General features: G+C 34.9%; 1 protein-coding gene across 2 annotated transcripts in view; it reads left to right on the forward strand.

The window, feature by feature from the left end:
- The window catches only part of ESCO2 (establishment of sister chromatid cohesion N-acetyltransferase 2), a 31,389-nt gene that overhangs the window by 6,821 nt on the left and 4,053 nt on the right, over positions 1 to 20,515 (forward strand). For both annotated transcript variants that reach the window (XM_077152868.1, XM_077152867.1), the window contains exons 4-10: positions 795 to 882; positions 8,814 to 8,871; positions 11,818 to 11,938; positions 12,973 to 13,104; positions 16,622 to 16,711; positions 17,322 to 17,465; positions 19,922 to 20,097. In XM_077152868.1, the coding sequence (XP_077008983.1) occupies positions 795 to 882; positions 8,814 to 8,871; positions 11,818 to 11,938; positions 12,973 to 13,104; positions 16,622 to 16,711; positions 17,322 to 17,465; positions 19,922 to 20,097 (809 nt within the window). The remainder of the gene's footprint in view (positions 1 to 794; positions 883 to 8,813; positions 8,872 to 11,817; positions 11,939 to 12,972; positions 13,105 to 16,621; positions 16,712 to 17,321; positions 17,466 to 19,921; positions 20,098 to 20,515) is intronic.

The following is a 20,515-nucleotide window of genomic DNA, read 5'->3' on the forward strand; positions in this document are numbered from 1 at the left end:
CTTTTGTGCATCTTAAATTTGAAGACCTGGACTTTGCATTCTCATCTTAAGATTTTGCCATTTTCCCAGTCCTAGGATTCATCTCTACTAGTTAAGATGAATCTGATTTTTATGAGGGGGTGCGCTTCTTTCTACCAACTCATAATGGAGTTTGGGAAATGATAAACTGGTGGATTGTCCTACCTCTGCTATGTTATGGTCTTGAATAGGAGTTGTATTTGAATCAAGAGTGTTTCCTTTTCCCTTGAGCTATATGTTCCCTAAATTTTACCAGATTAGTATTAGTAGTGAAATTTTTCAGGATTTTTTTTACTTTGATTTATCCACTTCCCTGCTATGTTAGAAGCCTCTCCAGTCACTGAAGAATGTTCTTTTTCCTTCCTTAACTGCCCATTTTTAAAGCTTATGACAAAAGCTGACACTGTCCAGTGTGATGGCTGCAGGGGAAATTTTTGCCGTTTTTACTATATTTTGTAGTTGTTCTTTACATTATTATGGAAGGGATGTTTTATAATCTTCATTCTGCTATCTTTATTGGGAAGTATGATACATTTTTGACAGAATGACAAGCTACAGACCAAAATAGGAAATTTTGAAAGGTAATGTACATTTAGTGAGTAAAGGGAAAATTTTCCTTAAAATAGATTGAAAATTGAGTGTTTAATATCACATTGTGACATGCAATTTATAATAAACAGGATATTTTGTTTTGGAAACAGATCTATTGGAATTCATTCACTAAAGAAAATAATTGAGGCTTACTAGTTTGCTTTCCTTTTACCTATTATTTTCAGGATTCATCAGTTTCTTCAAGAGAGTGTAAATTTGATGAAAGTAAGCATTTTCCTTCAGAGGATTCTCCTAGTGAGAGCAAGGAGGCAGGTAAGTTTTTTGTATTCTCAAAATGACTTTAGTTGCTTATAATAATGCTTCATTACACGTGTCAGTATGAAATTCATATACAGTAATATTTTCTGAGTCTTTTTTCCCCCAACACGTGCACCTGTGGTTAGTATCGTTGTGTTTATCTTTGACACCGTTTTCTATGATGAGCAATGCAGTGCATTTTGAAAAGCAGTAGATGAGACCTTAGGCTGGAACTTGAAACAAAATACTGATTTTGATTGTTCTTGGCTGTGGCCTAGTTAATTAACTAGGCTTTGTAAACTCATACATATTCTACCTTTTACCCAAAATAATAGAAGGAATAGAACAACTTACGTTACATATTTGTGATCAAAGCCCAGTTGTGAACAGAACTTCCTAAACCATAGAAAAAATACTAACTTGGGCATCAGAGACCTTGGGGTTTTGTCGAGCTTTACCATTAATTAGCTGTGTGATTTTGGGAAGACATTGCTAAAAGAGTTAGTCTTGTTTTTTAAATCCTTCTTTGCTCCAAAGTCTATTATTAACTAGTGGTTTTATTGTTCAGTCAAGCAGTAATTACTAAATTGTGAATATATAAAGAGGTTAATTAACATTCTGCTTACTAATCGAATTCTTGGTTAACTTCACCTCATTGATTATATGTATAAACTTGGAAATAAATTAGGGTTCTAGGAGTAGACATGCTAACTATAATAAAAAACTCATAGGAAAGAAACAAACAAAAGAAAACCTGAAAGCATGATCTGGTGCAGTGGCCCATGAGAGGCTCTAATGATGTATGGAATGATCATTAATAATCATGATTCTGATATTTAATGTTTGTATCTAATATTTACAGGGTACCAAATATGTGCCAGGTACTTAAGCATTAGTATACATCATATCAATGTTTCCCATGGGTTGTGCTCCTAGCACTGATGTAATGAAAGTAACTGAAAACTAATGGCTTTATATTTACAGTAGTTATAAAATTTTATTTTAAAATAACTTCATTTTACTATATTATCTATGTCAATTTAAAGAAAAATATCTAGTGAATAAAAAATAATACAGATGGTTAGTATAAGGATATGGCAAAAGTCGTGAAGTAAGATACAAATAACTGGTTTATTATTTAACAACTATAGTTTATCAATTAATTCTTATACCAGCCCTATGAAATAGGTTCTGTGGATCATGCCCATTTTATAGATATGAAAACAGGCTTGGGTTAAGTGATTTACCCATAGCCTATTAGACACTGTCCTGCCTTGGTCTTGTTTCTAGAGAATGAACTGCAATTATTTTTCAATGCAGAGCTAACGTGTGCTATTTAATAAAGCTTTTTGTTTGCTATGTAGCCTTCTTTCAATTTATATTTTCTCTAATAAACTGCCATTTTAACTTTTATCTTTTTTATGTAAACTTTTTATTCTGGAATAATTTTAGATTTACAGAAAAGTTGTAAAGATAGGACAGGGAGTTCCTATGTATCCCTCACCTTATATCCCCCATTATTAACATGCTAAGCCACCATGATACCTTTATCAAAACTAAGAAACTAATATTGTTATATAACTGTTAACTAAACTCTGGACTTTATTTGAATTTCACCAGTTTTTCCATTAATGTCCTTTTTCAGATCCAGGATTCACTCAAGGAACCACATTACATTTAGTTGTCATGTCTCCCCAGTCTCCTCAGTCTGTGACAATTTCTTGATCTTTCCTTGTTTTTCATGACCTTGACATCCTTGAGGAGTACTGGTCATATAGCCTGCCAAGTATCCTACAGTCTGTGCTTATGTGATATTTTTCTCATTATTAGACTGGGATTTGGAAAGGATACCACTGACATGAAGTATCCTTGTCACGTCAGGGATACATGATATCCACATGACATCACTGGAGATGTTAACCCTCATCACTGGTTTAAAGTAATGTTTGCCAGGTTTCTCCACTGAAAAGTTACTATTTAACCCTTTCCCTACTCTATTTTCTGGAAGCAAGTCACTAAATCCAGCTCACCCTTTTATGGGAAGAGAGATTAAGTTATTTCTTCTGGAGTAGGAATATCTGCATATATTACTTGGAATTCTTTGGTAAGGAGGATTTGTCACTTCCCTCCTATTTATTTATTCACCCATTTAAATAAATAAATGGACTCGGATATTTATTTTATATTTTGGGCTAGTATCTAATATTTCATTATTTTGTTGACCAAATTGTTCCAGCTTTTTGGTTTCCTTTGGCATGCTATGTAGTTAGGTTCAGGTGTCAACTTGGCCAGGCGATGGTACTGTTGCTGTGAACTTAAATCATTAGCATGTGAAGTTCATCTATAGCTGATTACATCTGCAGTCAGCTAAGGAGAATGCCTTCCTTAATAAGTGATGTTTAATTTAATTAGCTAGAGACTTAAAAGAAAGAGGTCAGTAGAGAGTTCAGTAGCTCAAACACCACCCAGCACTATTAAGCTTACAGCTCGGAGCCAACACAGAACCAGACATTTGGAGACGCAAAAAGGAATCACCCTGGGGAAAGCTGTTTGAACTCAGAAGCTGGGAAGAAAGGCCAGCAGACATCAGCGAGTGCCTTCCCATGTAACAAAGAAACCCAGATGAAAGCTAGCTGCCTTTCCTCAGAGGAACTGTAAATTTGTAACTAAATAAAACCCCATCCATTTCTGGTGTATTGCATTCCAGCAGCTTTAGCAAGTGAAAACAGATTTTGGTACCAGAGAAGTGGGGTGCTGCTGCCTTTGCAAATGCAAAACATGTTGGAATGGCTTTTTGAATGGATGAGAGGAGGATTCTGGAAGAATTGTGAGGAGCTTGATAGAGAAAGACTAGATTGCTTTGAAGAGACTGTTAGTAGAAATATGGGCTCTAAAGATACTTCCATGCCAAATTAAGGAGGAACCTTGTTTTGAAGTGGCAGAAAGTGTGGCAAGATTGAGTCCTGGTGCTGGATGGAAGGAAGAATTTATATGCAACAATCTGGGATACTTGGATGGGGAGATTTCCAATTGAGTGTAAAGGATGCAGCCTGATTTCTCCTCGCAGTTTAAAATAAAGTGCAACAGAGTTACTTCTGGAGGACCTCTGTTGTTGCTCAGATGTGGCCTCAGTCTCTCTAAGCCCAACTCTGCAAGTGAAATCATTGCCCTCCCACCTACGTGGGACATGACATCCAGGGGTGAAAGTCTCCCTGACAACGTGGGAGATGACTCCCTGGGATGAATCCAGACCTGGCACCATGGGATCAACAATTCCATCCTGACCAAAAGGGGGAAAAGTAGTATAATTAATAAAGTATCAGTGGCAGAGAGAGTTCAGATAGAGTCAAGAGGCTACTCTGGAAGTTGCTCTTACTCAAACTTCAGGTAGACCTTGCTACCTATCAACACCCAACCAGGACCATTCCAGCCAATCCTAAAGAACACCTAGGGCAAAATATAAGATTCCACAAGGCTTCCAGGCACTGGAATAACTTTCCAGACACCTACAACCTCCAGATGGGTCCCTGGTCCAGATAAGTCCTGAAACCTAGCCCAGCCTCTCCAGAACATCAGATAGTTTCATCTCACTACGCCACATCAGTGGCAGACCCTTCCAGTATCAAAAATTTAGAATTGCCATAGCCCAGACAACCCCAAAGAGAGGTATAGAAAGATCAAAGGTGATGGTGAAATTATACGTAGAAGATAGGACTTAACAAATGAATATGAATGCTAATCATTAAATTGATAGCTCTTTTAGTCTCCAGTATTTTAAAGCAGCTAGAAGTAAAAACCTGAAATTGTGAAATTGTAACCCATGTCAAAGTCTGAAATATATTCTACAACTAATTGTGGTGCTGTGCTTGGAAATTTATAGCTTTTTTGTATATATGTTTTGTATATATGTTATATTATGTTATCGTTCACAAAAAAATATATTCTACAACTAATTGTGGTGCTGTGCTTGGAAATTTATAGCTTTTTTGTATATATGTTATATTATGTTATCGTTCACAAAAAAAGAAGGAAAAAAAGTTGATTGTGATGATAAAAATGTATTTAAACCCTCTAGCCTCCTATATTCTTGAGCAGCTAGCAAGAAAAATTTGAGAGGATCGTATGGTAGCCCATGAGAAACTGGTATCTATCCTGTAACATGTAACCACTTTTTGAAGAGTACTTTGAAAACTATTGTTTTTTTATTTCTTTGCTTTGTATATATTTTATACTATACAATAAAAAAAGTTTAAAAATAAAATAAAATGCAACAAGAGAGGGATAGGCTGAGAACTGAATGTTTAGCTACAGGAAACCAGAGGTTGATGGTCTGGAAAGTTCTGGGCTTCCAGAAAATGAGACCCCGGAGAACAGTGCCCCACATCAGAATTTAACCAAACATGGAACCATTCAGTCATTACAAGTTTTGCAACAAAAAATGTTGGCTTGGCATGTAGCATACAGACATCAATGCCATCAGGTAATAGGACATTTCATAAATCCTTTCTGAATAACTCCATTTCCAATCCTGACTTGTCCTGTAATGACTGAATAATTAAACCACTGCCAGTCTGGACTGGAAGGGATGGGAAATGGACAGATAGAAGGAAAAATAACCTCAGAGGCAGAACCATGGAAGGTAAAGTTTTAAGCCAAGAAACCTCGCGCCAGAAGAACAGATCTACCTATATGTGTGGAGGGGTTGAATTTGCCCTGGCGGCAGAGAGCGGGCATTCTGCCTCAATGTTCAGGAAAAGTTCTTGGTGTCCTCTGCCTCAGAGACGGTGGAGCACATTCCCCAGGGATTGGTGGGGGGGGAGCCTTGCTGCCACCCTGTTCTGAAGTTGAGCGTATGCCCTGAAGATGGCAAAAATCAGATGCCACACAGATGCTTGAGAAGTGTGGGGCATGAAAGCAGTGGTCTCCCAATGTTCCTTAATGTTGCAACCCTCATCACAGAGTTTAGAGAGAACAGGACCTCTGCATAGGCCCTTGGAAAGGGCGGAACTGCTGCTTTGTAAAGCCCCGAGGATGAATGACTCTCAGGCTTTGCAATCTAATGGAGTTTACCCTGCAGATTTTCAGAATTGTTTAGGTCCATTGACCTCTAGTTTCCTTCCAGTTTCTCCCTTTGGTAGTGGTATCCTTTATCCTATGATTGCTCCTTCTTTGTGTATTGGAAGCAGCTAACTTGTTCTAAGTTCACAGCCAGAGGAGAATTTTGCTTTAGGACAGAGCATGCCTGTAATTGAGTTTGATGAGAAGATGTATTATTTTTGAGTTGGTATTATGTTTGTATTGTTACTGAAAATATTTAAGCCTTTTGTAATATTATGGTGCAATGAATATATTTTCTATATGGAAAGATTTAGTGCATTGTATGCAAAACAGATGAGCAGTTACATGAAAAAAATATGTCTGTTTTTGTTTTCTATTTAGAAGTAAGTATGGTTTAAGGTGATGTGTGTGTTTGGTTGCCAGGTTGACAAGGGGTGGACATTGTAGTAGTTAGGTTCAAGTGTCAATTTGGCCAGGTGATTGAGCCCAGTTCTGTTGTTATGGACTTAAATCATCATGTTAAATTCTTCTATGGCTGATTAAATCTGCAGTTAGCTAAGAAGAGTACCTTCCTTAGTGAGTAAAATTTATTTAATTAGGTGGAGGTTTAAAAGAGAGAGGTCAAAAGAATGCTCAGCAGCTCAACATAGCTCAGCACAATTCAGCTCACAGCTCAGATCCTATATAGAATGAGACATTTGGAGATGCAGAAAGGTTTCACCCCAGCAAAAGCCATTTGAACCCAGAAGCTGGGAAGGAAGGTCAGCAGCTATCACCATGTGCCTTCCCATGTGACAGAGAAACCCAAGTGATAGCTAGTTGTCTTTCCTCAGAGGACCTGTAAATTTGTAACTAAATAAATCCCCTTAAAAAAGGCCATCCATCTCTGTGGTGTATTGCATTCCAGCAGCTTAAGCAAACTAAAGCACATACTCCCATCCTTTTGTTTTTAGAGTACTTCCTTACTTTCTGGCACTACAAGATGCTCCAGATTCATCTTGTATTTTTTTTTCCTGCCTCAAACCCAGAATCATCATTTCTCCAAAGAGCCATGATTCCATTTATTGGTGATAATATTTTGAACTGAAGATCTAGACACTGGGCATGCTTATTGCTCCTGGAGTGTTATATTTCTAGGCCTTCTCAACATCCAAAGCTAGGTAATATATGTATTGATACTAAGCCATTAGTACGCAGTTTGTGTGTACAGAGTGTAAGTATAGGCTTTTTGTCTTTAGCCTTACAATTTCTAGTCAGAACACCAATTTGTACTTAGATTAGCTTCCCTCTTTGTTTCGCTACCTCCTTCAGTACAGTTATGCCATACAGTTGTAATACAGTTGATTCCTTTATCACAGTCTGCACGCCATCTTGGGTCCCCTTGAAATTCTGGTGTTTGTTTGTTTGGTTGGTTTTTTTGCATATATTAAAGTTTACTCTTTGTGAAATACAGTTTTATGGGCTTTGACAAATGTATAGTCATATATCAACTTTACCATTGCTACGTAAAATAGTTCTTCCACTCTGTAATTTCCCTTGGCATGCCCTTTGTAGTCAACTACTACCTTTACCCCCAGTCGCTCACAACCACTGATCTGTTTCCTATCCCTGTGGTTTTACTTGTTCCAGAGTATCACATAAATGGAATCATGAGATATATTTGCATTTAAGATTCATCAGTGTTGTTGCATGTATCAATAGTTCATTTATTTTGATTACTGAACTGTGGATGTTCCATAGTTTATTTGTCCGTTTCCCTATTGAAAAACTCCTTGGTTGCTTCCAATTTTTTAACAATAATGAATAAATCTGCTATAAACCTTCATGTTCAAACATACGTGTGAACATAAGTTTTCAAACCACTCCAAGTAAATACTTGGGAGCACGATTGCTGTCTTGTACAGTATGTTTAAAGTTATGTTTAATTTTATTTTAAAAATGCTAAACTGTCTTCCAAAGTGACTGCCTTTTTTTCATTCCCACACAATACAATGAATGGGAGTTTCTGTTGTTCCATATTTCTTTCAGCATTTGTAATTGTTAAGTTTTTTGGATTTTAGCCATCCTAATAAGTGTGTAGTAGCATCTTGTTGTGGCTTTAATTTGCTTTTCCCTAATGACAGATAGTGCTGAGAATCTTTTCATGTGTTTATTTGCCATCTTTATATCTTTAGTGCAGTATCTGTTTAGATCTTTTGTCCATTTTTCGTTGGATTGTTTTCTTATGGTTGAGTTTTGAGTGTGTTTTGTATATTCTGGATACAAATCCTTTATCAGATAAGTAATTGCAAATATTTTCTCCCAATCTGTTACTTGTCTTTTCATTTCTTAACAATGCTTTTCACGCAGCAAGATCTTTTAATTTAATTAAGTCCAATTTAATCAGTTTCACTTTAATGTATCATGCTTTTGGTGTTCTATCTAAAATCTCATCACCCAGTCCAAATTCATGCGAGTTTTATGTTTTCTTCTAGAGGTTTCATAATTTTTATTTTAAAAATAAACTTGTAAAACCTCTAGGATAAAATTCACATTTTCTTCTATGATAATATAAATAAAAGAGAAATTTACATGTATTTATGTGATCCACTTTGTGTTAATTTTTTTTAAAGACTGTCCTTTCTCCATTGAATTACCCTTTTTTGTCAAAAATCAGTTGAATATATTTGTTTGGGTCATTTCTGGGCTCTCTGTTCTGTTTCATTGATTCATTCATTTATTTCCTTTTGCCAATAAGACATGGTTTTGATTACTGTAACTTTATAATAAGTCTCACAATCGGGTAATATGAGAGTATTTTGGCCTTATGTGCCTCTAAAATCTGATAAGTTAAAGCTTTGATTTGATTTTATAACACAAATAATTACCATTTTTTTCCTCCTTCACAGTTTCTTCTGAGTCCATTGTCTATCCCATCTTCAGTGTGCCTTCAGTCAATACAAAAAGGTAGGGATTATTCTTATTTAAATGTCTGTGGTCAATTTAAACAATTTTGATGTATTTTTTGGTCCTGAAAATTAAATATTGCATGGCCAGGCTTAAATAGTTTAAGAACTTTTAAAGGCTTATTAATTATATGGGTCCTCTGAGTCTGTTTTCCTTTTTTATACTACTCAATTTAGGAAGTATTTTTTTCTTTTCCACTAAGGGACTATTGAGAGTAGAAGAAGAAATTTGACCCTTTCATACAAACTTCAGAAGAACTTTGAATTGAGAGAAGGGAAAGATCTTTGTGGGCTTGAGAAATAATTGTTGTTATCATTAATGTACAGTACTTGGCAAACAATAGGTCATTTATTTTCATTATTTCACTAAGTCCTTACAACAACCTAGAAACTAGATGCTTTTGATTCCATTATCAACTGAGCAAACTTATTAACTTAACCAACATTGAACACCTAGTAGGTTGCAGAGCCAGGACTAGAATCCATATCTGACTCCAAAGCCCATTAGGCTATATTGCCTCCCCTAGGGAAACAATATATTAATAACAGTAAATATTTAATAAGAACTTATAACCACATGACATTGGTATCATTACTACCCCATCTTATAGATGAGGAACCTCTGGCCAGAGGAGTAAGTAACATGCAGTAGCTTAATGTTAACCACTTTACTATTCAAAGCTGAGACTGGATGCAGGGAAGCATAAATGAGTGGGTAGCATGATATTTGGCAGAACTCTAAATAAGAAGTTTCTTATAGTCTGAACATCCTCGGCGTAATCAGCGTTGATTCTTCTTTCTTACTTTGGTGATGAAACTTTGGGTATTAAGTAAGGAACTCCCTGGCTAAGTTTTCCTATTCTTAGGTCACCTCATCTTTAATCACCAAGGAGATTGGGTCAGATGGGCAATTTTTACCCCTTCAAAGGCCAAGTTCCCCACTTTTCTCACTGTTCCCTTTTCTTACCTGCCATCATCTTTCATGATTCTTTATTAAGGATGGAAGCATATGACAATTAGGTGATAAATTTAATATAGTATAAGAATCATATGAAATTGTTCTTTTTGTAGCTCAAAAAAAGTTAAATATCAGTAATTTCAAGTGGTTCTATGTTACTTTCACTTTAGTTAGATAGCAGTCTCCAGTTTCATAGTCTCACATTTATTGTTTGTTTATTCATTTATTTGACAAACATTTGTAGAGCATCTCCTGTGTGATGTTGAGCTATACTGAGTTCTAGTTATGTGATGATAAATAACACATGATTCTTCTATCAAGGAATGTATGATTAAAGGATAATAAGCATTTAAACAAATAAGTATAATAAAGTGTTATAATTATTATGCTAGAAATAAATAGATTATATGGTCCTGAAGGAGTGGACAAGCAAAATTACTTAGCAAAAGCTGCAGAAGGCCAAAGGGTCAATAGTCTAAACAAGAGTTCTTCATACTACTGATGGCAACCCATTAGTAGTTTGCCAAATCAGTTTAAGGGTGTCATATCCAGTGTTTTGTTTTTTTTTTTAGTAGAATAGTACATCACCCATATGGTAAGTATATTTAGTGAAAATTTTATTTTAGTTATATATGTTTGTCTTTACTGGTTATGATACAAAATATATTTTTACTAAAGCCTTGCCAAATCAGTTTTAAAGTCACTCTTCTAAACACACAGTAATAAAACAGCTTGACTTAGTTTAAAACACTGGCCGTTTTTTTTCCGATATCTTCCTTTTTTACCTATTAGTTTTTTTTCCTGTTATCTGAACCTTTTACTTTGGGAACTTGGTTTTTTTCCTTGACTATTTACTTTTACTTTTGTTCTCTAGGGATTGCCACACTTTTGGTCCCTGGAAAAGCAAGGTTTTTGCATTCTAAGGCAAGATCTGTAAATCCAAATACCTACAGAGATAGTCAGTTTGAACAGAGACTGGAGCCAACTGGAGAATGCAGGGCCCACCTAATAGCAAATGAACTGTATATCTCCAGCTAGGAGATCCTTGAAGAAATGTGGCCTGGTGATTGTATAGTGTTTCTTGAAATACACATCTTTAAGTAAATTCCAGGATTTTGAAATACTTGTAGCTAATCCAAAGTTTTAAACACTGTGTGAGCCAACCAAAACACATCTGCTAGCTGGATTTGGCTTGAGGGTCTCCAGTTTACAACCTCTATAAACCATTCCCAGTATGCTTAATGGGAAATGTTGCTTCAATTATATCCAGCCAAAATATTTCTTTTTCATTTTTTCCTAAGAATTTCATAATAGTGTGGTACTGCTTTAGGTATGAGGAAAAGTAAATTTATTAGGTTCATTTACTAACCAAGTAAGAAGTTGTTGGATCATAATATGCTGATGACTCTGCCTTCCTATGTATTTTAGAGTCAGTATTAGAGTCCACTTATTTGCTGTGGGTACTCTAAGAGTTTCTTTAGACTTAGTTAGGTAATTGTCCTAAGATTTGATAAAGCAAAAAAAAAAGATTATTTTTTAAGGGTCAAGTCAACTTATAAGGAGATATTATATATGCGTATCTGATACCATAGAGAAAAGTCCCTTTTGCTTGTAGTCAGAAGACCAAGATTTGAATCTTATGCTGTTATTCACTAATTACTTGACATTGAGTTGATTACTTATCCTTTTTGAGTGGGCCTTAGGTTCCTCATTGTTCCTGCCCCTATTATGTTATAAAGTTATTGTTGGATAGAAAGCACTAAAAATTGCAAGGTGTTCTGCAAACCTTATTTTGTATATCTCTGTTTTCTTTTCATTCTAATTCTTTAAATGTTTAAAAATTATTCAATAATATATATATTTTTTCTTTCTAACATGGGCAGGCACCGGGAATCGAACCCGGGTCCTCTGGCATAACAGGCAAGCATTCTTGCCTGCTGAGCCACCGTGGCCTGCTCTCAATAATATTTTTCACCTCTCTATTTCAAGGTCTCTAGCTGAAGAACAGTCTTGTGTGGGATCTGTCATATCTACTAACTTCTTGAAACAGACCAATACACAGAAAAATACCAAAGACACAAATAAAGAAAGTAAAGACCAGTTCATCATAGTGAGTAAATTCAAAACAAAGTTCCTCCTGAATGTGGCTCTCACATGTAAACATGAAGTCAGACATGTCTTATTTTAGCATTGTTAACATGGGTTATAGACATTCTGAGTTTTGTAAATGCTAACTTTGTTTTGGTGGTAGCACATAAAGCTAGTCTGTAGACTTTCGAATGCAAAGTATTGGGCAATGCTAGTATTTTAGTAGAATGCTGGTAAATGCATTGACTCCAGTTATGGAAAATTATTGTTGATCAACAAAATATTAATGAGAACATTCATGCTGTATTAGACCTGGGTTAAATGGCTTTATGTTTTCAAAGGATTGAAAAAAAAAATGTAACGAAACATATGTGGCCTAAAGAGCCTAAAATCTTTACTGTCTCACCCTTTATAGGAAAAGTTTGCTGACCTCTATATTAGACAATTCAGAATCTCATATTCTTAGTGTCATTAAGCAATACTTTGTGATAGAATGGAAGTAATAAGCCATGACATTGAATATCCTTAACTTATGTACAAGAATTTACTGTTCATGAATTTATTTGTGCTTTTTATGAACTTTATTATATATCATGTTTATTATGTTCTACCAGTTCTTCAGGCAAAAAATTTTTAGTGTTTGTTACTATGTAATGAAAGAATATTATATAATGAGTATAGAAGTCCTGAAATTTTTGAACTTCTTCTGATATAAGACTTTTTTAGGTTTCTCATTTAAGACCTTCATAAAGAAGTTCCATTATTCATCTTAGCTATAATTCTTATGATTTATTCCTTGTTACAACAATGGGTCTAACTAAAGAATTTTGATTTTACACCATCCATTCACAAAGACAATTCCATTTTTTTCATCATTTTATTGCATTTGCAGGCCTCTCCCCATTCCATTTTATTTGTGCGGAGGAAGAAAAAGACTTTCATTTGGTATTTCATTTGTGGCAGCATAAGAGAAAAATAAGAGATTTGAATGAATGGTTTATATGGCCTTAATTTACAGCTATTTGTGAAAGATGACCTTTTTTTTTCTTCAATTAGGATGCAGGTCAGAAATATTTTGGGGCTACTATGTGTAAGTCTTGTGGCATGATCTATACAGCTTCTAACCCTGAAGATGAACTACAGCATGTTCAGTATCACCGGAGATTTCTGGAAGGAATCAAATATACGGTAAGTCAAAAGATAGTCTTTTAATTTATTCTAAAAGATACATTTCTATTGATTAAATATCGAAAGATCTATGTACTTATAAATATTTCTTGACCAGTGATTTCGTTGTCTCTGATATTTGAGGCTAAAGACTTACGTCATCCCCGTCTCCCCACCTTAGTTTGTTTTTATAGAAAGCCTAAGAAAAAGCAGCTCTTCTATTCAGATCAGGCTTTTTCTTCTCTGAGAGGAGAGATCCTATTTTTCTATTAAGTAACTTTCTAGCCCAAATACATCCTATCATTGGCTTCATCTTTATGAGTATACCTGCTACTCAAATGCATCCTTTTTTCCTAATTTTTATTGCCATAATACATGCCTTCATAATACTTTTTCTTGTTTATTAAAATAGCTTCCTTTCTGATCTCCCATAATGTTCCTAGAGTAACTTCCAAAAACATAGGTCCTGTGTGATTCTGCATACTTACGGGAAAAAGTTCTCAATGACAGTTAAATGCTTCTTAATCTGGCCTTAACCTTACAATATATTCATGAGAGGCATGTGTGTATGAGTGTAGTTTAAATTCTTGCCCTCTTTAGTATTTCATTCATACATCAGCCTAGAGAGTTCTTTTTAAAATATAATTCTGTCATTTTTTTGTTTTAAATTTAATAGCTTCCTATTGCACTTAAAACAAAATCCAACCTCTTTATTGTGGCCAACAGAGCACTTTATAGTCTAGCCCTGCTCCCCTCTTCTCATGGTGGTTTCCTCTTTAAGCTTTAAGCTCCACCCCCTGGAATAAACCAAACTCTTTTGATTAGGCCTAGGTATTGTTTATGTTACACTGCTTTCTTTAATTTATGGGTACATACTAGGTGTGTTAATCCTTATATATTTTGTATATTAACTCTGTGTTTTGCATATTATCTCCCTGTCCCATTTTTTTGTAATTTAATTTATTTATGGGTTTTCTTTTCTTTCATGTACTTCTGAATTCACAAGGTACAAAAGGAATGCAATAAAAAGTGTTTCCTCTAACCCTTCTACTGATCCTCATGTCCTCCAAACACCCAATTCCCATCTCTGGAGGCATCCAATGTTAACAATTTCCTCTGTATATTTTCTAAAGATATACTCTGCATTTATAAGCAAATATCATCACTTGATTTTTAACCTTTTTATGGTGTATCTTAAAAAATTAAAAATTTTTATGTACCTTGTGGCCTCTGGGTTTCTTATCTCAAGAAAGTCACTCAATCCCAAGATTATTAAAACATTTTTCCTATATTTTCTTAATATTTTTATATCTATAAGTTTTATATTTAGTTTTGTAATCCATTAGGAATTTTTTATACATAATATTATAGATAGATCTTAATTTTGTGTTTTTCCTAAAGAGTTGTCAAGGGTCCCAAACATTACTGTTTGACTATTTTATCTGTTCCCCACTGATTAGCAATGCCACCTTTAACATATACTGCATTCCCACATATAAATAGGTCTGTTAATGGACACTGTGTTCTATATCATCAATCTATTTGTTTCTGTACCAGTATCATACTCTTTTCAGTGTAGCTTTATACTGTTTGTATACCTTATCAAGAAAGTCCCCTTTCTTCTTTTCTTTAAAACAGAGACTTTTCTTATACATTTACATATCCAAATAAACTGTAAAATGTGCTAATCATCAAGTACTCCCAAAATAAAAAACCTTTAGGAATTTTGATTGAAATTATAATCAAACTGATACCATCTTCTCTAAGGGGAAAAAAGAAATCTGTTTCATAGTGAGTCCACCAGTTCAGGAAGTAGTACACCTCTCCATTTATTCATGTTTTTTATATTCTTCAGGAAAATTTTATAGTTTTTGGCATATAGCTCTTATTAAATTTATTCCAAATATTTTGGTCTAATTTTTAACCAACCATACATTTTACCATCACACTAGATTTTTGCCATTCTCTGCACCTTTACTTATTTGGTTATCTTAACCTGGAATGGCCTTCCTTCTCTATTATGTTCATTGAAATACCATCAAGATTTTTAAAACCCTTGTCAAATGCCACATTAGTTCAATATTAAATTAAATACTAGGTTCACATGCCAAAACACTATGCTGGACACTGATAGCAAGATAATAAATAAGACAGTGAGCTCATAGTCTAGTCAAGCATAGGGGACAGAAATATACCTACATTACCAACAGAACACATTGTAAAAGTAAAATAAGGTTTATTGAAGGAAAATGTGTAAGCAAAGAACTGAGCACACACTGTCTCCAGGAGAGAGACCCTACTTCTCTAACACGCCACATGTTTATAGAGATGGAAGGAGGGAACACTTAGGGGGAAATGTAACAGTGGGAGTTTTCTGATCTAAGAGGTAGCCTCTGAAGCCTAGGGCTGCTGTCTCCCTCTTCTGTTAAGGTAATTAAGATGTGCTGGGTCAGGTCTATGCTTTAAGCTATTAAAAGGAGAAAGAACATGAGTCTTCCAGATTGTCTGGATTAGTCTTTCCTTAGTCCATTGGGCTCTTACTAAGCCTTCCCTTGGAACTCTGCTATCAACCTTTGGCTTCCCACCCCTAATAATTCATCATTTCACTCTTTATGTTCCTGTGAATACTCTCATTTGATTTATTTTATGATAAACTATGTAAATATTTCCTAATAGGGCATCATCCCCTCAAGGCTAGACACCTGGTTTTAAGTACTTTTTTGTGTTTTGTTTTGTTTTTTAATCACATTATTGTATATTCATCACCATAATCATATTTAGAACATTTGCATCACTCCAGAAGAAGATAAAAAGAAAAAACCCAAACATTCCATACCTTTTATCCCTCCCTATCATTGAACACTAATATTGCAATCTATCCATTTTTTTTTACCCTTAATCCTGCCCTTCCCCATTATTTACTTATGTTTTGTCCTTATTTTTTCACTCATCTGTCCATACTCTGGATAAACAGAGCATCAACCATAAGATTTTCACAATCACACAGTCACACTGTAAAAGCTCTATAGTTATACAGTCATCTTCAGGAATCAAGGAATACAGTTCAACAGTTTCAGGACTTCCCTCTAGCCACTCTTATATACCATAAACTAAAACCTATATAACGCGTAATATTAACCTCCACGTTAACCTCTCAACTCTGAAATCTCTCAGCCACTGAACCTTTATTTTGTCTCATTTTTCTCTTCCCCCTTTTGGTCAAGAAGGCTTTCTCAATCCCATGATGCTGGGTCCTAGCTCAACCCCTGGGGTCATGTCCCACACTGCCAGGGAGATTTATACCCCTGGGATTCATGTCCCACATAGCGGGGAGGGCAGTGAGTTCACCTGCCGAGTTGACTTAGAAAGAGAAGTATTGTAGGCACCTTTTATTTCCTTTCCACCTTCCTTTAGTTGCATTTCATTCTACCTTTTTTTATGTTGTTCATCATTCAGCCTTTTATTTTCTCTAGACCAAAGTGTTTAATGTTTTTTTCTCTTCCAAATTAGACTGACTTTTCTTTTTCCACTTTGGCAGGGTTGGAAGAAAGAACGTGTAGTAGCAGAGTTTTGGGATGGAAAAATTGTGTTGGTCCTGCCACGTGATCCAAATTATGCTATCAGAAAGGTATGGAACATATTTTTAATCCTTGTTCTTCCCCCCTTCACCCTTGAAAGAATTCAACTATGCTGATAGATAACCACTTTGGTACATGTAATGATGACTTTCATAAAAGTTCACACAAAAGTAAATTTAGGATTATGAAACAAATTCCTGTCAGGTGGAGATTAAGGAAAGTGGTTAAGCTTTATCTTTTACTTGCATCTTCCATTTGTGAAACATAAGGTAAATTTTTTAATTTTGAAAAATTAAAGGTCCCCAGAGCCTGTTTCTTATGTTGGTATTGTCTGTGTTTTTTGGGTTAGTTGTTTAACCACCCTGAAGAATAGGTAAAGCTACATCAAATCTGTTTGACACTTTCTACTCCTTATCTCTCCCAGGAGCAAAAATTTATTTTTGCTGAAAATGATTTTTAAAATAGGTTTTAAACCTTGTTTCCAAAACGACAGGTACATGAATCAATACTGATATAATTTAGGAGTATGCAAATTTAGGAAATAGACACAAAAGAGGCAAAATTGTAATAATCAAATATTTTTTATGTATATAAATATAAATAGTTTCTATCATGCTTTTTAAGAGAAGTTCACCTCTTTGGTTTTTTTAAAATCATTAGGTAGAAGATGTTCAAGAACTTGTTGATAATGAATTAGGATTCCAGCAAGTTGTTCCCAGATGTCCAAACAAAACCAAAACATTTCTCTTTATATCTGATGAAAAGAAAGTAGTTGGGTGTTTAATTGCAGAGCCCATCAAACAGGTATGGTATATGTCTTTTAAATTACTGGCATAATTAATTTGTGAGCAAAATAAAGTAGTTAGGAAAAGTCTCAATACGCATTTAAAATTGCTAGTTAACCACATTTTATATCACAATATCCTCAAGGATATATATAATTGTTTTTATTATATTTGATATTTTGCCTTATAAAAATAGAATAAGTAAATCAGAAAGTCTTATATTTATGTAGTCATTTACATATCTATACTATAAAGTAGAGATTTTAAATAGGCAAATTTGTAGAGCCAAGTTATTGACCATGTGGCTTACTGCAGATTAATGTATTTGGCACAATAGTCATTACTTGTCCCTTAATTAGAATCTACTTTTTAGGTCCTAAAATGCAGTGTTCTAGAACAAAGGTTGACAAACTATAGATCAGGCGCCAAGTGTGGCTGAAACCTATTTTTTGCAAATAAATTTTATTGAAACACAGCCATGCTCATTCATTTACATATTGTCTGTGGTTGCTTTTGTGTTATAATGGTAGAGTTGAATAAGTGCAGCAGAGACCACATGGCCCACAAAGCCTAAAATATTTACTATCAGGCCCTTTACAGAAAAAGTTTGCCCACCTCTATTCTAGAATAGAGAGATGTTGGTTTTGTCCTCAGAGCTTACAGAGTATTCTTCAGCTAGAAAGAATTATAGTTCAGATGTGCTCTTTTTACCTGAATCCAGAATATCCCACAATTATCTCTTTTCTTTTAAAAAGAATTATGTCTCGGGCGGGCCGCGGTGGCTCAGCGGGCAAAGTGCTTGCCTGCTATGCCGGAGGACCTCGGTTCGATTCCCGGCCCCAGCCCATGTAACGAAAACGGAGAAACAAAATACAATAAAACAAGAAAATGTTTAAAAGATGTTTCCCTTTCTTCCTCTCTTCCTTCCTTCTATCCTTCCTTCCTTCTCTCTGTCTTTCCTTAAAAAAAAAAAAAAAAAAAAAAAAAGAATTATGTCTCAATATGTCTTAAAATGATACTGGCATAAACTTATTTTATACTTTTTTAAAAGTGCCTCCTTTTTCCTCTCATTTCTCCCATCTTTTTTTTCCTCTTTATTTTCTTTTGTTTCCCTATCCTCTATATAAATCTGTAGTCTTCTCTTTGTGTTCTCGAAAGTTAGAGAGAAAAGCAGATGGTTTGTATTGCTAGTGTTAAAACTGATCAATCTGGCCTTTCTTTCTTTTATCTTAAAAAGAATTGGGCTGTTTATGTAGTGATAATGGTAATATAGCTAACACCCATACATACTCTCTTTTACAAATTCTTCATTCAAAAGCAAAGCTTTTTGGTACCATGGTAGTTAAAACTTATTGAAATACATACCTCTCAACAGCTCAAATTAAAAATGGTGAAATACCAAGTTCTGGCAAAGATGCAGAGAAAGTCAGTCTCTAATACATTGTTGGTGGGAATGTGAAATGGTACAACAACCATGGGAAAAGTCTGGCAGTTTTCTTTAAAAACTCAACATATAAATAAGTAACTATTTCTGGACATTCATCCCAGAGAAAGAAAAACATACCCATACAAAACCCTGTTACGTGAATGTTCATAGCAGCATTATTTATAAAATCCCAAACTGAAAACAACTAAATGTCCTTCAGTGAGTGAATGGTTAAAAAGAAACCATTACGTCCATCCCATGGAATATTGCTCAGCAATAAAAAGGAGCAAACTATTAATCTTCATGAATGGATCTCAAGAGAATTATGCTGAGTAAGGAAAAACCAGTCTCAAAACTTCACATATTATATGATTCTATGTATGTAACATTCTCAGAATTACAAAACTATAGAGATAGAGGTTAGATTAGTGGTTGTCTGAGATTAAGGATTAAGATTAAGGCAGCCTGGTGGAGCAGTTCTTGATTATGATGGTGATTACACAAATCTGTACATATGATAAAATAGCATAAGATCATTTGGAATTATAACAATATTTATTTCCTGGTGTGGGTATTGTACTATACTTACGTAATATGTACTCATTAGGGGAAACTGGGTGAACGGTGCACAGGAACTCTCAGTACTATTTTTGCAACCCCCTGTGAGTCTTAAAAAAACAACAACTTGAAATACAAACCAAATTTCATGTTGATATATAAAAATCTTCCTTAGAGTTATCAGCCTTTTCAGATTATCACTTATACATTTTAGGATGCCTATGCACGGGCAGGCACCAGGGATCGAACCTGGGTCTCTGGCATGGCAGGCAAGAACTCTCTGCCTGCTGAGCCACCATGGCCCACTCTCTAGTACTTTTTAAGCATTGTATAATTAGACAAGAATTAAAGAAATATCCGAGGATTTTTAATATTTTTTGGTGGAGATATAGTAGTATTAATTTTAGGTACTTAAGTTTTAAGGAATGATTTTTAAAAAGAAATGTGAACTCATTGTGTTGCTGGCTATAAATGTTTCTGTTACCTTGCAGGCCTTCCGCGTACTGTCTGAACCAACTGACCCAGAATCCCCAAGCTCTAAAGAATGTCATAGGGCTTGGCAGTGTTCAGACTCACCAGAACCTGCAGTGTGCGGGATAAGTAGAATCTGGGTCTTTAGACTGAAGAGAAGAAAGCGCATTGCAAGACGACTGGTAGATACTCTCAGGTAAAAAATATAAAATAAAATGGATCTAGACCCAGGTTAGCTTTCCCACAGCCATTCCTAGCTCATAAGCCAGAGAGAATGATGTTGGTAAGAAAATTCCATATAACTGCCATCAAAGTCAGGCTAAGGCAAATATTGACAGTGGAAAAAAAATACTAGATAATACACAGTCTCTCTAAGTCTGAAATATTCTATCCCAGTGCTTTTCAAACTATCTGTGGAAGGGACTAGTGTAATCTGACACAGACTATCACTTTTATAAAATAAAAATATATTGCTAGAAAAAATGAAATTAGAAAACAAAACAAAAAATAGGACATACAAGCTCAAATTTTTATTAGATTCAGAAGATGGAAAATGTCAGTAAATATAGTCAATACAAACAAAATATAGGTTAAAAAATACAATTATGTGTGTT

This window comes from Tamandua tetradactyla, chromosome 3 (genome assembly GCF_023851605.1).
Source record: "Tamandua tetradactyla isolate mTamTet1 chromosome 3, mTamTet1.pri, whole genome shotgun sequence".
NCBI classification, from domain to species: domain Eukaryota; kingdom Metazoa; phylum Chordata; class Mammalia; order Pilosa; family Myrmecophagidae; genus Tamandua; species Tamandua tetradactyla.